At 43.9% G+C, this 19,155-nt stretch overlaps 1 protein-coding gene and 1 pseudogene across 1 annotated transcript; one reads left to right on the top strand and one right to left on the bottom strand.

Moving 5' to 3' along the window:
- Nucleotides 1–916: 916 nt before the first annotated feature.
- Nucleotides 917–7,063, bottom strand: LOC147644965 (uncharacterized; annotated as a pseudogene).
- A 1,923-nt stretch (nt 7,064–8,986) lies between these two features.
- Nucleotides 8,987–13,101, top strand: LOC147644964 (uncharacterized). Its single transcript, XM_086836686.1, has 3 exons — nt 8,987–9,081; nt 12,105–12,705; nt 12,757–13,101. Exons 1-3 carry the CDS (start codon nt 8,987–8,989, stop codon nt 13,099–13,101), a joined length of 1,041 nt encoding a protein of 346 aa, XP_086692812.1.
- The last annotated feature ends 6,054 nt before the right edge of the window (nt 13,102–19,155 follow it).

Below are 19,155 nucleotides of genomic sequence, written 5' to 3'. Positions count from 1 at the left end.
TTTTAAGTGTAGAAAATTTGTGTTTAATCAATGTTGTTTGGGCTCTTTATTTTAGTTTGCTGCTTAAATTTTATCCAGGTAATTTGCCCGCCTTATGTATTTCTTTTTTTTTTAAACAAAAAATTTGCGCACATTATAACAACAATGACTATTAAAAGTATATGTACCCAATATAAATCAATATTATTTGACTCTACTTTATTTATGACATTGGCAGTGGAATCCACCGTTTTTATATCCAACGTCATTTTCGTGGGTGGTATATACATATACTTTTATGCTATATTTATGATTGTGATTATAATAATTTTCTATGGAAAATTTGCTTATTGCATTACTTCTCATTACTTTTAACAGGTTTCCTACCTATTGGTTTGTATAGCTTTACTACACGACTAATTGGGCATAAAAGGTTCCGCTCAATTTTACAAATTAAATTATATTATATAAAAAAAATATGCATCGCAGTGCAATCAAAAAAGGTATGCAACGCAGTGCATTCGTAAAAAAAAACATGCCTGAAATGGAGTGGGCGGATGGTGTCCAAAACTCTATAGCCGTCGTCAGCCGGTAATTCCTCGTGGTCGATGGCAGGGGTTGATTTTGGTGTTGTTGTTCCACCTTATGTTTCTTCCACAGTAAAAAGAGCGTAATTGGCTTCACTTTGGTATGTTTTATTAGGCACTTCGTTTCCAATTAAACCTAAGGCCCCGCTCAAGGGCTGCTGGGACCGGTGGAGTCGCCTTCGGCTACGAGACGAGAGGGAGCGAGCGACGGCCGGGAGCAGCGAGAGCGAAAGCTCGTGCTCCAACACTGCTGCTCGAAATTAAGCGCCCTTGTGGCGCGACCATTCTCCCCCCCCCCCCCTTGCGCACGCAGGACCGCGTTAGGCCTCTCGGCATGCTCCGGAGACGGTTCATCCGAATACGGTGCTCTGGGCGACGGGCAATCCCTCGTCCAATTTCAGGAACCCCGCTTGGATCAGCTTTGGATACAAGTCAGATCCCAACACGAGGGAGATTGTCGCTGGGCGATGGAACAAGGGATCAGCGAGACGGATGTCATCAAACTTCGCCCGGGTGGCGTTGCTCATAGTCCGTGTAGGGGTTCTGATCTTGAGGCTGGGATCGAGCCTCAAAATCACCTCGAGGCTGAAACTGCCGGTCCGGGACCGGATGGTCGCTGAGCAGACCTCGTCTTCTCCTACTTCCACTGTGGGTAACCTATACGACGCCGCCAGCGACCGGTCAATGGAGCTGACCGCCATGCACGGGTCAATCATGGCCCCCATCTTGAAGGTCGTCTTCCCGGTATCAAGCACGACGCAGGCCGTCGGGAGCACATGAATGACCTTCTGGTGCAGCAATGCTGCCACCGACGAGGATGGAGTGGAGCCCGCAGGACGGGTTGCCTCGATGGCTGGCGACGGAGACCTGGAGACGGTCATCACGGACGGCCGTGGCTCCCTCGCCGGGCGTTTCGAAGGAGGTGCTGGTGGCGATGAACAAGTCGGCTTTTCGTGCAGATGCAGTAGCGTATGGTGGCTCTCGCCACACTTTTTGCAGCCATCGGTGCTGCGACACGTTCCTTCTGAATGTTGGTGGGCGAGGCAGTTCGAGCAGTACTTGTTGATCAGTACTGCTCGAAGGCGCTTTTCAGTGCTCAGTTTCAGGAACCTCTTGCACTTCCGAAGAGGATGGATTCCCCGGCAGACTCGGCAGCGGTTGGAGTTCATACCTCGTGAAAGTCTGCTGTCCAGGCTTTCGGCGGTTCGAGGACGCGGCACCATGGTGTGGAGTTCTTCTGCGGGGAAACGAAAAAGAAAAACTTTAATGGGAGTCGGTCATGTGGTTGGAAACGGAAATATTTTCCTCGTTGAACACGTAGGGGACTTTACTCTCCCCAGGGAGGCGGATGACCTTGTGGACGGGCCGTTTTATTGTGCCGCGCGCCGTACGGATCTCCACCACTCGAACTCGGCCGTCAGCGCCCGGACAAGCCGAAACGATTCTCCCGAGCCGCCACTCGTTCGGTGGCAGATTGTCATCCTTGACGACTGCTATATCGTCTATTTTGAGATTCGTGGTCGGAAATTGCCACTTGTTGCGTTTGTGGAGCTCTTTTAAATACTCCTCTTTCCATCATGCACTTAACTGCTGGTGTTGGGCCTTCAAATGTTGCCATCGATTCAGTATCGATTTTGCTTCGCCTTTTATGTCGGGCTCAGCCGTGGAAAGCAACGGCCCTCCAATTAGGAAATGGCCTGGTGTGAGGGCCAGCAAATCGGATGGATCTTCGGAACATGGGGGAGAGGGGTCTAGAATTGAGGCAAGCTTCGATCTTCGCAAGAAGCGTCGCTAGCTCCTCGAATGTGTACTTGCGGGTAGCCGTGGATTTGTAGAAAAGGGCTTTGGAACTTTTCACCCCGGCTTCCCACAGACCCCCCATGTGTGGAGCCCCTGGTGGTATAAAACGCCAGCATAATCAATGCCCGTGCAGGTTAAGGGCCTGGAGAAGGAGACTCGGTCTCTCGGTCGCCCATCAGCTGTGTTTGAAGTCTTCTCTTATATATTGTGCACACTTTACACGGATTCACCACAGTCTTTACAAGATTCTTGATCTTCGGAATCCAATACTTTGATCGGATCAGGCGCACAATCAATTGACTGCCGTCGTGGAGCTTAATCTGGTGAGTCTGAAGTCGAGCAAATCTGAATGAGAAGGCGGGCCAACCTACAGTCGTAGGGCAGCGGGATTGGATGTCGCTCATCGTACTGCAGGGCTTTTGACGCAGTGATGCGCCCACATGCCCTTAGAAGACCGTGTCGGTCAATGAACGGATATAAGTTCACAATTGAAGATGCCACTGGAAGGGGCCGTTTCTCTCGCAAGCACTTGTACTCTTGGCCGTATGCTCTACGCTGCGCAATGGAGATCAGCGCTCGTTCTGCCTCTCGAATTTCTTCACTCGTGAGTCGTGAAGTGGGCGAAATTGAGTCCTTGCGGCAGCGCTTGAAGAATCGTAGAACATATGACAGGACTCGCAACGCTTTCTCCAGCTTCGAGAAGCGTTCCAGAAACTCGTCAGAAGGGGCCTTACTAAAATGCACCCTGACCGCCCATTGCTCTAGCTCTGTGTTCGGATGCACATCGCTCTGCACTGGCCATAGCTCTTGTGGCCCTTGCAGCCACTCAGGTCCATGCCACCACAGTTAACTGTCCGCTAGCTCGTGTAGGGACACGCCTCGACTACCTAAATCGGCGGAGTTCTGTTCGGATCGAACGTGTGCCCAGCAGTCGACTGGTATTGCCTGGGTTATCTTGGCAACTCTGTTGGCCACAAACGTGGTCCAGTTGCAAGCAGGCTTTCGTACCCAGGCCAGCACGATCGTGGAATCGGTCCAGCAGCGTACGTCGGAGCCGGCAGTCGGCATATGTGGAAGAATTGTTGCCACCATGTCGGTCAACAGAACGGCACCGCAAAGCTCTAGCCTGGGAAGGGACACGGTCTTTACTGGAGCGACTCGTGTCTTGGCTGTAAGGAGGTGTGCGAAGGTTTCGTGCCCAAACTCGACGCGCACGTAAAGCCGCTCCAAAAGCCTTTTGGGACGCATCGCAGAAGCCATGGTACTCAACTTTTATATCGGGCTGGTACCGGACCCATCTCAGAACCCGGATCCGGCTGAGGTCGGAATACTCCAGGAGGAACGATCGCCATCTCTGACTCATTTCGCTAGGAAGCGTATCGTCCCAGCCCAGATCTTTCAGCCAAATTTCTTGCATGAAAATCTTGGAGCGCACGATGAACGGAGCGAGCCATCCGGCCGGATCAAACAACCTCGCAATTTGGGATAACACTTCGCGCTTGGTGTAGGAGGTTTCCAGTGCTATTTCTGGAGGGACGAAATAAAATTCATCAGACCTTGCCTTCCAACGAATACCTAGGGTCTTGGCCGTAGTTTCGGCATCGATGTCGAGGAACTCGCTATGAAGGAAGTGCTCGACTGGAATATTCTCCAAAATGGACCTGTGGTTGGCAGTCCACTTCCTTAATGGGAAACCCGCGGAGTTAAGAGCCTCTTGCAACTCTTGGATTGAGATTTGGGCTTCATTTAGAGAGTTTGCTCCTGCCAAGACGTCATCGACGTACATGTTTTGATTTAGAATCCGGCTGGCTTTTGGAAATAGCCCTTGGACATCCTCTGCCAGCTTTTTTAGCACTCGAATGGCGAGGAAGGGAGCGCCGTTGACCCCGAAGGTAACCGTTTGCAACTCGAAGTCTCGGATATCCCCTTCCTTATTTCGAAACAGAATTCTTTGAAAGGGCGTATGCTTCGGATCGACCCTGATTTGACGGTACATTTTTGTGATGTCTGCACTAAATACGTATTGAAAGTACCGCCACTTCAAAATCTGGATAGTCAAATCGGATTGCAGGACTGGGCCAGCATGAAGAATATTATTTAAGCTGGTTCCATTTGCAGACGGACTGGAGGCGTTAAATACAACGCGAAGCTTTGTCGTGGTGCTCTTGGGCTTAAGTACTGCATGATGTGGAAGGTAATAGGTAGGAGAACTATGAGTCGGTGAAACTTCCTTCATATGACTCAGATCCAGATATTCCTGAATCACGCTGTCATATTGTTTTTTTAGGCAAAAGTCTCTTTTTAAACGATTCTCGTTTCGAAGAAACTGAGCCAACGCAATGGACCTTAAATATCCCAGATTGGATCCGGAGTTTTCAGGGTCGCAGAATGGGAGCGTGACCACTTACCTCCCGCTTGCGTCTCTTTTCGTAGTTCGAATAAAATTTGTCTCACAATAAGACTCCGACTCTCCTACCATCTTCATTGGAAGATCCTCCACCTCCCAGAACTAGCTGAGAAGGGTGTCCAATGCATCATTATGATCATGGCGAACCTGAGTCGTGAAGGATGCGACTCGGCTGGCCTGCATACTGGAGATCGGCCCTGTTAGCACCCACCCAAAGATGGTCTCTTGGCCTAGAAGTGAGCCGCATATATCTCTTCGCGTGCCACCCGTCATCACTGACGGTAGAATATCGGCCCCGATTAGGATGTCGATCTGGGCACTTTCAAAGAACCTGGGGTCCGCCCATTGAAGATCGGGCAGGTCCTTCAAGGAATTTTTTGAAATTGGAAGCGACGGCAAATTTGCCCGAAAATTCCGGAAGGACATAGGCTACGGTGTCTAATTGTAGCCCCGGTTTGGTAGGAGAGCGGATTGCGAAATTGCAAAGTCTTGTCGACTTTGCCGAAACCGAATGGTTTAGCCTGGAGACTTGCGTCTAGATGTTGCGGAATGGCAACTTAATAATCTTGAAGAGACGCTCGGAAATGAACGTCGCCTCTGATCCCGAGTCGACTAAGGCTCATGCTCGGTAATTAGTCCCCAAGTGGCACACGTCGATAATCGCCGTGCCCAGTAGAACGGCTGTAGTACCGGAGGCGAAATAATTTTGCACCGTTGATGTGCTCGCAGATGCATTGCTGCTGGAGGGTCTTGAGGGCGTAGGGGGCGAGGTGGAACTCGCATGGTCGGAACTTGGGGGGCCGCGATGCAGCAGCGTATGATGCCTCCCCTTGCATGTGAAGCAACTGTAAGTGCTTGAGCAATCACGAAGCTGATGGCCCCTCGCCAAACAATTCAGATAGAGCTGTTTCTTTTTGATGTACCCGGAACGCGCATCGACGGACATTTGAAGAAAGCGCGGGCACAATCTTACCGGATGATTCTCCTTGGAGCATAAATCACGCCCTCTGTGTTTGGTGCTGACCTTTGTCTCGAAAGATTGAAGCTTTTTCGGAAATGTCTGCGTTGGTTTCATATCGTCGATGGCCTCTTATGTCCGATACCTCTCACTTAGGAAAGAATTCATTTCCACCCAAGCTGGTATCTCGGATTTTGAAGTGAGGGACTGTTCCCATAAGGACTGGGTGGCCTTTGGCGATTTGATTGCGCACAGGAAAACAAGTAGACAATCCCAGATCTCTGTGGAGATTTGGGAGTGTGCTAGCGCTGTTAAACACCCCTGAATCGTGGACTGGAGCTCCTTTAGAGCATGTCCCGACTCTTGAAAAATGGAACTCAAGTTGAAAAGGAGCTTGAGTTGGCTGTTGACTAGGAGTCGCTTGTTCTGGAAGCGGTCTTGAAGAGCCTCCCACGCTGAAGCGAAGCCTTCATTTGTCAGCGGGGATTTTGCGACAATGGTCTTTGCTTCGCCACTAGTCTTCGTGAGAAGATGAAACAGCTTCTCGACCGGTGTCAGCCTGGGCTTATTAACATAAACTGCCGTGAACAGGTCCCTGAAAGTGGGCCATCGGAGGTAGTCCCCGTCGAAAACTTCCGTATCACACGGAGGTAGACGACAACCGGACGAAAGTTGGGGTTGAGAGGAAGCTGGAACGGTAGGAGGCGTTACCCTTTCTAGGGTCTCACCAATTTGTGCTGCACATGCCTCATATACCGAGTAGCAATAATCATATTTCGATTGCAGCAGCGGCAATGTGCTGAGGGATCCTTCTAGGGCAATTAAGTCGGAGCAGGTCTCATATTCCTTCTCGACTTTTTCCCATAAAGCTCGCACCTGTTGGAGGCGTACTTGTAGTGTATGCGAGGACGGTGTCGCTTGACCAGGCGTGTTTATCTTTGCCTCAAAGAGGCTTACGCGATCGCTGACCGCAATAAACTTGCGCAAAGCTGCGGTTGCTGCCGTTGGCTGGTCGGAGGATGCCATCTTTTTGCTGACCGCGCGTATCACCCTTAGGAATTCACTCCCGGAAGTGGAGGGGATCTCAGGCTTAACTGCCAGCGACGATTCGCTGGATGCTTTCGCCAATGGATGGGAAATTACAATCCGGAGAGTGGTCTTTGAACTTGGCGACGGAAGTTCCCTTCCTGGAGATCCCGACAATACGGTTCTTTCTTTCGAACTGACTGACTTGGGTGTTGGCCTAGCGCGAGGCGGTACTGGAGTGGATGGGGTGGCTTTGGACTCCTTTCCTGGCGCAGATGTCGGTTTCGACTTTCCCTCTATGGGCATGCTCAATTAGGGCCTGACGAAAACCGAGACCGCCTGACTGACGCACCGCTCAACAAGAATACAAAAAAAAAAAACACTGCGACAAGGCCTGGACTAGGATAAACAACCCAGTCTAAATCTCAATTCGAAAAAAAATTAAAACTCCGTCCTCACTGGTACAAAAGTAAAAAAAAAACAAAAGAAACAAATAAATTAGCTAAAAAATAGCTGAAATGCGGCTGCCAGTGTTAGCTAAAGCAGATAACCAAAAAAAATATCCATCGAGCTTGGTCAAATGCGCTAAAAAAAAGCAATTAGCTAGAAAACCAAAAAAAAAATAGCCAAATGAGAGAAGGATTGCTCTCTTATTTTTTTTTAAATAAATAAAAAAATAGTAGCAGACACTCTGCTAAAAAAAAGGTGGGAATCGGCTACAATAGCGCAACAACCCCAACTAGGGACAGATACCGCAACACAATTAAAAAAAATAACTTTTCTCGCCAAGCTAATGGAATTAGCTATAGGCCTATTGAACGGTACTTGACAATTGCTTCCAGCCGGCAGCCTCGATTTGATCTTCCGGAATACGACGGATCATCGCAGAAGGGATGTGAGCACGAAGCGAGACAGAAGAAAAAAAAATAAATAAACGAAAAAAAAACCAAAAAAAATCAAAAATAAATCGACAAACTAGCTGGAAAAACCAGCTAAAATAGGCCTATTGAGCGGTACTTGACAATTGCTTCCAGCCGACAGCCTCGATTTTGACTTCCGGAATACGACGGATGATCGCAGAAGGGATGTGAGCACGAAGCAACGAAACGAAAAAACGAAAAAAAAAATCGCCAAACTAGCTGGAAAAACCAGCTAAAAAATAAAATAAAATAAATTTGGATAATTCTTTTTTTTAAATGCTTGGTTCACGAAATTTATTTCTTTAAAAATTGTAGGTGGCGGTGGCGATCTCGTCGGCACCGTTCGGCTGTGGACTGTATAAGTGCAGGTGCTTGTACACGCTCTAGGCACAAAGAGGAGACCGAAAAGAAATGACAAATAATCACTTGATATGCCCTTATGCGGGCGTGTGTATATATATGTATGTATATAATAGCTTGGAGATCGATGCTCAGCGCACAATAGCGCGAAGCTTGCCCAATATATATGTATGTAATAGCTTGGAGATCGATGCTCAGCGCAGAATAGCGCGAAGCTTGCCCAATATATATGTATGTATGAATTATTATTATTTTTTAATAATGTTTGTGCAAATGTGTTTTTGTGTATATATATATATCTTTATTTTTTTTTCGTATTATATATATATAAAAAAAGGTTATATTTTTTTGGATGTGTGTGTGTGTATATATATTTTTTTCGTATTGTATATTAAAAAATAGGGTTATTTCTTGTGCATGTGTGTGTGTGTGTATATATATATTTTTCGTATTGTATAATAAAAATAGGGTTATTTCTTGTGCATGTGTGTGTATTTATATATATTTTCGTATTGTATATTACAAATACGGTTATTTCTTGTGCATGTGTGTGTGTGTGTTTGTGTATATATATATATATTTTCGTAATGTATATTAAAAAAATTAAGTGCAGTTTAATGACGGACACTGGTACTTATGTGTGTGAATAGGCCTCTGGATTAAATAATATATATATATATATATATATATGTACATATATATACATATGCTTGGAACAGCGGATCACAGTGAGACGAAGTAGGGGGCCGATATTGGCAAGCGCTTAAGCACTTAGAAAAGAAGAAAATTCACTGTGGCTGGGCATATGTATGTAGGTATGCACTTGGGTGTATATATGGTCGGAATCGGATGGAAAGAAAAAAAAAACGCCGTTGGAAAAGGAATATGGCGACCACGGACGAATGGACTTTGGAAGGCGAGTCGTACTTATCTTTGGAAAAAATCCGCGATGGGGCACTGGTGCGATCATGATAGATCCGGCTCGAAGGACCATGAAATGGAGTGGGCGGATGGTGTCCAAAACTCTATAGCCGTCGTCAGCCGGTAATTCTTCATGGTCAATGGCAGGGGTTGATTTTGGTGTTGTTGTTATTGTTCCACTTTATGTTTCTTTCACAGTAAAAAGAGTGTAGTTGGCTTCACTTTGGTATGTTTTATTAGGCACTTCGTTTTCAATTAAATCTAAAGCCCCGCTCAAGGGCTGCTGGGACCGGTGGAGTCGCCTTCGGCTACGAGACGAGAGGGAGCGAGCGACGGCCGGGAGCAGCGAGAGCGAAAGCTCGTGCTCCCACACTGCTGCTCGAAATTAAGCGCCCTTGTGGCGCGAACAATGCCCTCTTGCAACGCTGTCGGTTCTTTTCTTCTTCTTGGTCTAGGCCGCTTTTGACCACGTCAGCTGGTCGTCGCCGGGTGGCGACGCAGGTGGCGGCCGTGCCTCCCACGCTTGATATCTGCTGCTGCTGTCCTGGGCCTATGGGCTCAGGCGGTACCGGTGCTGGCGCTTTCTTTGTGCATGTATATTTGCAATGCACGGTGTTCAGCGGCCCTGGGCAGTCGGCAGGGCAGCTAACAATTCTTTTCGGTATTTCCTTGGGAGATGGAGGATTAATTTTTGCTTTATTTATGGATCTTATTACTGAGTGAGTTGTGATCGGTGCACCGCGGTGTTTTGTTTTATTTATTTTTTTTTTTGATTTTAAAAAATCAAGCTCACTTTGTAGTTTAAGAGCTGTGGCCAATGACGGGGGTGGTTCATTTGTAAATAATAGCCACTTCAAGTGCGCTATTGTTTTTTGTATTTTATGTTTGATGTTTTGTTGATGAAACATCGCTGAAACATCTATGTTTCATCAACATAGATAAAACATCTCTGTTTCATCAACAATTCATCGATGTCTCATCAACAAATTTCTCAACGGCCGGGCCGTGGTACTGCCGTCTAGACTACCGCCGTAACTTTATCGTAGGCAGAGCTTCATAGTAGAAGTCGCAGTCGGCAGAGGGTCGACTCGGTAGAAGTCGCAGTCGGCAGAGCGTCGCTTCGGTAGAAGTCGCAGTCGGCGCGTTGATGACATGTTGATGACAGTGGCCTATGATGACACGCGGTACTGCAGGGTACGCTATGCCCTCTTAATATGCACATGTAGCCCGTTCGTGTTACAATTATGCCGACGCTAGCACTTTCTGTGTGCGGGCTAAGCCATAGCGATCGGTTCATATTTCGGCCATGAATTATGTAAACACTGCAACAAAGTGTTACAGTGCGTACCCTTTAAGTACTCTCGGTACAGTGGGTATTCAATATGTGCATACTTCAGTGAGTTCTACCACTAAATAATTCAAAAGGACTTAATTTTGTTGCGGAGTGTATTGCGTTATTGAAAGTAATTAGTGTCTCCGTCATTAGTTCGTCATGTTCACTATTCAACTTATGTTGTTTTCGAGTGTCAAGTATTATTCTGTAGATTTCCGTTAGAGTGGAATGAAGTCTTTCTGCAGAAGAATTGCTCGAAGATTGCTGGAATAAGGTTGTGTGTAATTCGATGTTGAATTGTAGACAAAATTGGTTGAACGTATTGCTTAGAAATTCTGCCCCCTGATCGAAGACCAATTTTTTAGGTGTACCGAATATACTGAAGAAGTGTTTTAGAGATTTGATGACATTAATGGAGTTTCTATTGGTAATTGGATAAGCCGAAGTAAATTTTGAAAACTTGTCAATGATACTTAGATTATAATTACCATCAATAGTGTAGATGTCAATATGTATTATATAAAAAGGTTTTGTGGGTATTTCTGGAATTTAGAATGCAATTTTTTGTGGTTGTCTGTCGTATTTTAATTTAAGACAGGTTTCGCAGTTCTTGATTATTTGGGAAATTTTGTCTTTCATATGTATATGGAAAGAAATGTTGGCGTTTAATATGCAAAAGTGTTTCGTCGATGCCTCTGTAATTATTATTAATGTGATAGTCGATTATGACTTTTTCTATTTCTGCTTTGTCAATAATTTCAGGGAGGAAAAACAAGCATCTCACTAAATGGAATGTGTTGTTATTTGAAAAGTAAGTTTCATAAACTTTTTCTATTAGTTCGAAAATGTGATCGGGGCCAAAATTGCGTGTCTTTTTTTGTTTTAATGACTGCTTGAGTATGTTTGCAACATCATTGAACTTGAAAAAAGGCCTACGGTATTCTTCCTCAGCTTATTTTTAAATGGGGTTAATGTAGTGCAGCCAGTGTGGGGGTCGATTTTGAAAACGAGTTGATTGTTAAATTCATTGAGGGGTTTAGTTGACTGTGAAGATTTGTTTTAGGTGTAATGAGGGCTTTGTTGTGGTTAAGTATAGTGCCAATTCGACTGAGGGCGTCAGCAAATACGTTCTGTGAGACTTTTTTATGAACGACTTCAAAGTCTTACTCTAACAATTGCAGCCTCCAGCGGATGATTTTTGAATTGGGTTGTTTAAAGTTCATAAGCCAAGTCTACGGTTTATGATCTGTAATTATTGTGAATTTATTATCGAAGAGATATGAGTTTGAAGTATCGGATTGCCCATACTACGGCCAACATCTCTTTTTCAATAGTACAGTAGTTAACTTCTGCGTCGGATAAGGTTCTGCTGGCAAAACAGACTGGCCTATCGTTTGCAGCAGACCCCTGCGCCAACACAGCTCCTAAGGCGAAATTACTTGCGTCGGTGGTTAATGTGAAGGGTTTGGAAATATCTGGATATTGAAGGATTGGCTCGTTTGAGAGAAAAATTTTGCAAAATTCAAAAGTCTTTTGAAATTCATCATCGACTATGATTACTTTGTTGCCCTTTAGTTGTCTAGTCATAGGTTGGGTGATTCGGGCAAAATCTCTGATGAATTGATGATGGCGGCTATTTTGTTAGGGTTTCGCTTTAAGCCCTCTTAGGCTTGACCTAAAAATTCTGTTTCTTTCCTAAAAAAGTTTGATTTTGTAGTGTTAGATTTTAAAATTTGCAATTCTATGACGTTGAAAGAGTGTGTGAGTTGTTCTTAGAGAGATGTAGAAAAAATTATTATGTCATCTAAATTACTTCGCGGCAGGCCACCGTTTATTGTTGGCTGTGCACTAATGCCGCACACCCTGGCTGCGCCGATCTTGGGCATGTTGGCCCGCGCATCGCCGACCGCATACGAGATCACGCTGGCTTGGATTGGACGTGCCCGAGCTGCCTTCATATTAAATCCGAAATGCGGATTTTTATGAGACAAACTCATTTAGAGTTTCAATCTTTGGCGGCTGGGTTTAAGGATTTGGCAAGCCGTTTCCAAAAAACGGAATCTTTTTTTAAATCCATGAAACTGATAAGTGTCACGCCAAATAACAACACGGGACATATTCCTAATAATTTTTTGCCTGTTGCAGACCCTGCGAGCCCTCTTTTGCTGTTTAGCCCACGCAACCCACCAAATGGTCATACCACGGGTGTTGCTGATGACTCAGCCGCCGATGTCGCCGCGTCGGGTCAAGCAGCGAATGCTTCCCCTTGTCCTGGACTAGCTGATACCGTCGCATCTCCAACCATGCAGCCAGTCAACATGGATCTGGCGTCTACGTCGCATGCTGCCGCAGCAAACAAAGCCCTGCCGGCCTCAAACCATCTGAAGAATGCTCACTCTGCGATTGGCCCGGCTGTCATCATCGCATCTCCTCTGACTTCTAGTCCCAGAGTTTAACTTTCAACTATCTCTGGTGTCGCCCCAAGGAGTCCGGCGCCTCTTGCCGGCGTTGCCCCAAAAAGGCTAGTTTTTGTCTCTCGCCTCAATCCAGATGCAACCGCGAAAGATGTCGCGATCCACTTGAGCAACAAATTTAATGTTCCTTTAACTGAACTCTCTGTCTCAAAGTTCAATTTTAAGCAGAAACGAGATATTTCCTCTTTTAAAATTGCACTTTCCGACACGTTATATAGTAAGGTCCTTGATGCTTCCGTATGGCCCGTACATGCTATTGTTCACGAATATCTTTACAAGAGCAACCCACGGGCTGGAGTGCCCCTGACTCCCTCAACCAGGCCTCCAAAAAACTAATTAACTCGTTTTCTTTGCATTATCAGAATGCTCGTAGTTTGTTAGGGAAACTTAGCAAGCTGCACGCTAATAGTGCCTCCTGCGATGCCAACGTTATTTCCTTCACCGAAACGTGGCTTAACTCCTCTGTTTCCGATTGCGAATTATTCGCTGGCAACTATATTGTCTATAGGCGTGACCGTCAAATGCGTACTGGCGGCGGCGTTCTTATTGCCGTGAAATCTGACCTTATTTCTGAACTGGTTCCCACAACCTACTCAGATAATATTTTGGAGTTTGTTGCGGTTCGTGTTCAAGTTCACGACTATTCTCTCTATGTATCATGCTCTTACATCCCACCCCGGTCTGACGCTACTATTTATCTACAGCACCTGTCCTTAATCCAGGGAATTCACTCAACTCTGGGTGTTAATGACCATTTAATAGCTATGGGCGATTTTAACCTTCCTTCCATATCTTGGTTGCCATCACCAGACACCAATTTTCTGGTTCCCACTGCAGCTCATGACTTAGTCCAAGGTCTTATTGACCTTTCTTTGGGCCAATTGAACTACGTCAAGAACTGTAGTGATAAAATCTTGGACCTTATCTTTGCGTCCGAGTTCGCCAACGCCCTTGTCTCAAGAATTGACCCGATCTCCTATCCTGAAGATGCTTATCATCCCACTCTGGAGATAATTCTTGAAGCGTCGTCTCCTTTACTTCCTAGTCCAGAAGTTGAACCGACAACTTTTCGCTGCTTCCGCAGAGCTAATTTCAATGGCATTAACTCCTATTTATCCCTAGCTGATTGGACTTTTTTGGATTCTCTAGACGACCCCAATAACATGGTTATGCGCTTTTACGATATTTGACATTTATGTCCCATCCTTTCCTTCACCTGACGCGTCTTACAAGCCCCCATGGTTTTCTCGTCGACTATCTTACCTTAAAAACTTGAAGTCGAGGCTTCACAAGAAATTCACTAGGACTGGGTCACAGGTGGACCTTTCTAGATACTTGACAGCTCGCACAAAATTCTTAGCCCACAACTCTGTATGCTACAGAAACCACCTAAATCGGTGTAGGGATGAGTTTCAGGCTAATCCTAAGCAATTTTACGCGTTTGTAAATTCAAAACGAAGATCCCAAAATTTTCCTTCTTGTCTTCATCTCAATACTGAGTCCGCGTCTAACGAGCCTGATATAGCGAACCTGTTCGCAAAATTTTTCCAGTCTACGTACTCATCCATTGGCTACAATACAACCTCTTCGTATCCTTATTCTCTTCCACTTTCTAATTCCATTTTCATGCCCGCTATTTGCGAAGACGATGTTTTTCAGAACCTCAAGACACTAAAACCTTCCTTTTCTTCTGGTCCTGATCGCGTTCCTAGCTATGTTTTGAGACACTGTGCTGGTGCTTTATGCCGACCTCTGTCAATTTTTTTTCAGATGTCGCTTCGTCTTTCATTTTTCCCTGAAAGTTGGAAGGAATCTTTCATCATTCCTCTCCATAAAAAGGGCAGTAAATCTAATATCGAAAACTACAGAGGTATTGCAAAGCTTAGTGCTATTCCAAAGTTGTTCGAACTTCTGATTACTGCGCAGCTGCAGCACCAATGTCGGTCAATTATGTCCCCCTCTCAGCACGGCTTTATGAAAAACAGATCAACGTCTACTAACCTTCTAGAATTTTGTGCTGTCATTAGAAACGGTTTCAAATTAAATTTTCAAACAGACGTTATCTTCACCGATTTCAGCAAGGCTTTTGACTCGGTAAATCACCTACTATTACTTAGAAAACTTACGCTTCTTGGTTTCCCTGCTTTATTGACTAACTGGATTGCAACATATTTATCCAACCGTAGTCAACGTAGTCAACGTAGTCAACAGCCTTTAAGCGCTCTCTCTCAAACCGGGTTTTTATTTCTTCTGGCGTTCCTCAAGGGAGCCACCTTGGGCCACTTCTGTTCGGCCTCTTTATCAATGACTTGCCTGAAGTGGTTCTACACTCAAGTGTGATGATGTACGCAGATGACGTCAAACTTTGTTTGCCATTGACGAATTCTCATTCACACAACCTTTTGCAAACTGACCTTAATAACATGCAATCCTGGTGCATTAATAATCTCCTCTTTCTCAACAACTCCAAATGCAAATTTATGTCATTTTACCGGAAGAATTGCCTGCTCGCCAATTACTCTATAGGTGCGTGCGATCTTGAACGCATTTATACGGTAACAGATCTCGGAGTCCTATTTAACCACACCCTTAATTTTAATGACCACATTGGTCTAATTATTAGTAAAGCTCGAGGGGTTTTCGCCTTTGTTAAGCGATGGTCAAAGGAGTTTGATGATCCTTACACATCAAAACTTCTTTATATCTCACTCGTTCGCCCTATTCTTGAATATTGTTCGTGTGTGTGGTCACCTCAATATGCGAAGTATCAAGACCTTATTGAATCTGATCAGAAACAATTCCTTTTGTTCGCTCTACGTGGATTACACTGGGATCCACATCGTCATCTTCCATCGTATGCCGACAGGCTAAGACTTTTAAGCCTTCCCACCCTAAAGGATCGTCGAACCTGCCACGGCGTTATCTTTATACTTAAGCTTCTCAATGGTCAAATTTGCTCCACGTATTTATTAAGCAAATTACGTCTCGCAGTCCCTGTAAGGCCTTCTCGTCATTTTCGTCCAATAGCCCTTAACGTTTGTAAGACGAATAATGACGAGCATGATCCTTTTCGTGTTCTATGTTCCATGTACAATAAGTACTATTTTCTGTTACATGTTGATTTGTCCTACGAGTTAAATGTCCAAAATCTGTTAACCTACCTATCCTTACCTCTGCCAACCTGATGTGAGTCGGAGCACATCGTTAAAAAACACTCCCTTTTGTTGTGCAGAGGTAAGGGTACAATATAATTTTAAGAATGGCAGTTCATTGCTATTTTCTTTTATAAATAAATAAATAAATATACCAAACAAATACTTCCCACCAGATCACCTAAAATGCTGTCCATTACTCTTTAAAAGGTAGCAGAAGCATTATTTATCCCAAAAGGCATTCTAATAAATTTATAGTGGCCACATTCTACTGTGAATGCAGTTTTGGCTGTTTCATCAGGGTTCATCTCAATCTGGTGGAAGCCACTTGCAAGGTTAATCGTTGAAAAATATCTAGCTATTGATGTTTGGTATGGGGTATTTGTCGTTTTTTGACAGTTTTTTGACAGTTTTGTCGTCAAGTTTTCTGTAGTCTATTACAAGCCGCCATTTTTGTTCTTCGGTGGGGGTGCTTTTCTTAGGAACAACCCACACAGGTGCGCTCCATGGTGAATAGCTAGATTTTATGATGTCTTATTTTAGCATTGTGTCTATTTTTTTCTTGGCTTCCTCCATGTGAATAAATGGGTATCTATATGATTTAACGTGTAGAGGAACATTATCAAGAGTTGGAATAGAATGTGTTATTCTGTCCGTGAAACTGAGAGGTTTAGCTTTGTTATAGAATATATCGATGTATTTTTTACATAGTAAAGTTAATCCCTGTTTTTCTTCGGGATTTAAGTGTTCTAGGTTAAGTTCTTCTAGAGAATTCGGGGTGTCATGTGACTGAGGAAGGTCGGAAGAAATGTTGAAAAGCTCTATATAATTGGTTTCAGAAAAGGGTGTACCTTCGATAGGGTCTTCAAGATAAAGGAGTGGATCTGAATGGCTAAAGTTTGTTACATCAAAATTTGTTACATTATCTTTTGCAATGTAAAGGCCACCTGATATGATTAGTTCGTTATTAATGTTAATTGCATCGAATAGGTACACTCACTGTTTGTTCTGTACTGGCAACAGTACTATAGTTTTTGTATGTGCTGAGATATTGTAAACGTTTGAGGTTTGGTTGTTATAATTTAAAATGGGTAGAGTAGTGTTGGATAATTTTAATTTTGAATTAGGTGGATGTAATTTAGCTTTAAGTTGTTGAAGCAAGTTCATGCCCAGTAGCCCATCGAAAAAGGAGTGGAATTTACATGGTAGCAAGGGCATGTTACCAAGGTTTTGAATATTGGTGGGAACGGAAGGCTTATTTATATATTTTGTTCGGTTATAAATTAGTTTGCTGATTTAAATGTTATGGGAATTTCCATGCTTACGCAATTTGTTTTATTGACAAATTTAGGGTCGATGAAAAAATTTGTCGAGCCAGTGTCGATAAAGAATTTTAATGGGGTGGTGCGAAGGGATTCGATTTCTATGAATGGGAGAGAAGAACCATATGTAGTAGGACTTATGTATCCTGTTGAGTTTCCGAGGCAGGTATTCGAAAATTTTGATTTGATGTTTGTCGTTCTTCTTCTATGTTGTGAATTTTATTGGGTTGGCTGGGCAGAGTTAAAAGGGTTAATCCTATTGCTATGTCTTTTGTTGTCGCGATTATAATTATAATTGAGAGTCTTGATTAATTTGAGTAGGGATATGGACGGTAATTTCCTTTGTTATGATTGCGATAGTTTCGGTCGTTGAGGTTGTTACTGTTGCTCCAATCATTTCGATAGTTGCGGGCATTACGGTTGTTTCTCGGTTCGTTGTGTCCTCGATTTGCTCTATTGTCCATGTTATAGTAGGGTTTGTTTTAATGATACAGTGACTGTTCAATTTAATACTGATCATACGCTTGTTCGATAGTGGCTGTCTAATGAGTGTTTTCAGTGGCTCCCTCAATCCAGTTATAAAAGTTTTCAAGCAGACCTCATTATGTATAACTTTTTTGGCTTCTACAAGAGAGGTCCCCTGTTCGCTATTTCATAAAACTGAATAGAGTTGGCTCTTAATCTTCGATATGCCAAAGAAAAGCTGTCCTAGGGATTGATTGTCCGAGAATGTTCTGAGTTCGCTCAGAAGACTAGCTTCACTTTTCTTGCTTGAATAAAGCCGAATGAGGTTAGCCTTGATATTATTCCAATTCAATGGAGTATTAGCCAACTCCAAAACTTCGTCAGCCCTAGATATTATCTTGTTCCTTATGGGTCTTAGGATGAGCAAGACAAATGGTGTCTCGAACGAACGTAATGATTTTTTCGACACTTGTAATGAACCTTTCTAATTGCCTAGGGCTGCCGTCGAAAGTGGGCAAATGTTCTACGAAGATCATAATGTCTTTGGGCTTATATGTGGTTGGTAAGGATTTGTTAGAGGTGCTAACAGTCGGGGTCAATGAGACAAGGTTTGAGTCGTGTCCTGAGTCTATTGTAGGTTGTTTTTCGGAAAATGATTCGGGTTGTTCTTCAATTACCGGAAAGTTATTTATGTGTCTAAATGAGCGAGTTACCTCAGAAGTTGTTGCTGGAACCCTCGAAACAGAACGCGATGTATTCTCCATATTTTCAGCTAATTTTTTTTTTTGACATTAAGTGACTACTTTTATCTTATAAGTTGAATAAGTTGTAGATAAGCCGTGTTTATATGTTAGCTGGTAAGTTATTCTATATGTTAAGTAAAAATAAATATTTGTGTTGATAGTGTTTGTGTGTGTGTGATCGTGTTGTTTTCTATGCTCTGCAATATAGAGTGTTTTATTATTCAATTATTATATAAATTTTTCAAAATTGTAATAAAGAAATGAATCATATATGTATGTATGTATGTAGTATAAACAGTGTGGCATAAGTGGGTACACTGCAGTACCGCGTGTTATCGATAGGCCACTGTCATCAACGTCATCAACGCGTCGACTGCGACCTCTACCGAGGCGACGCTCTGTCGACTGCGACTTCTACTACTACGCTCTGCCAACGATACAGTTACGGCGGTAGTCTAGATGACAGTCGTCGGCAGTACCATGGCCCGGCCGTTGAAAATGTTGTTGATGAAACATTGATGAATTTTTGATGATACATCGATGAAACATCTATGAATTGTTGATGAAACATCGTTAAACATCGATGAATTGATGATGAATTGTTGATGAACTTGTTGGTGAATTGTTGATGAATCATCGATTCATTGTTGATGAATTTTTATTGATGACAGCCTAGGACATGCCCATGTTAAATAAATCAACAGTTTG

Source organism: Drosophila serrata, unplaced genomic scaffold (assembly GCF_035046125.1).
Source record: "Drosophila serrata isolate PLE 108 unplaced genomic scaffold, ASM3504612v1 contig_47, whole genome shotgun sequence".
Taxonomy (NCBI): domain Eukaryota; kingdom Metazoa; phylum Arthropoda; class Insecta; order Diptera; family Drosophilidae; genus Drosophila; species Drosophila serrata.
This window is presented reverse-complemented; position numbering and strand designations above follow the sequence as displayed.

Excerpts from the sequence above, each read along its gene's own strand:
- LOC147644964 (XM_086836686.1), top strand. The coding sequence starts at position 8,987 with ATGGGGCACTGGTGCGATCATGATAGATCCGGCTCGAAGGACCATGAA. Across the intron at positions 9,082-12,104 it reads TCTATAGCCGTCGTCAGCCG|TTCGCGGCAGGCCACCGTTT; the intron begins GTAATTCTTCAT and ends CATCTAAATTAC. Across the intron at positions 12,706-12,756 it reads ACTCTGCGATTGGCCCGGCT|ATCTCTGGTGTCGCCCCAAG; the intron begins GTCATCATCGCA and ends TAACTTTCAACT.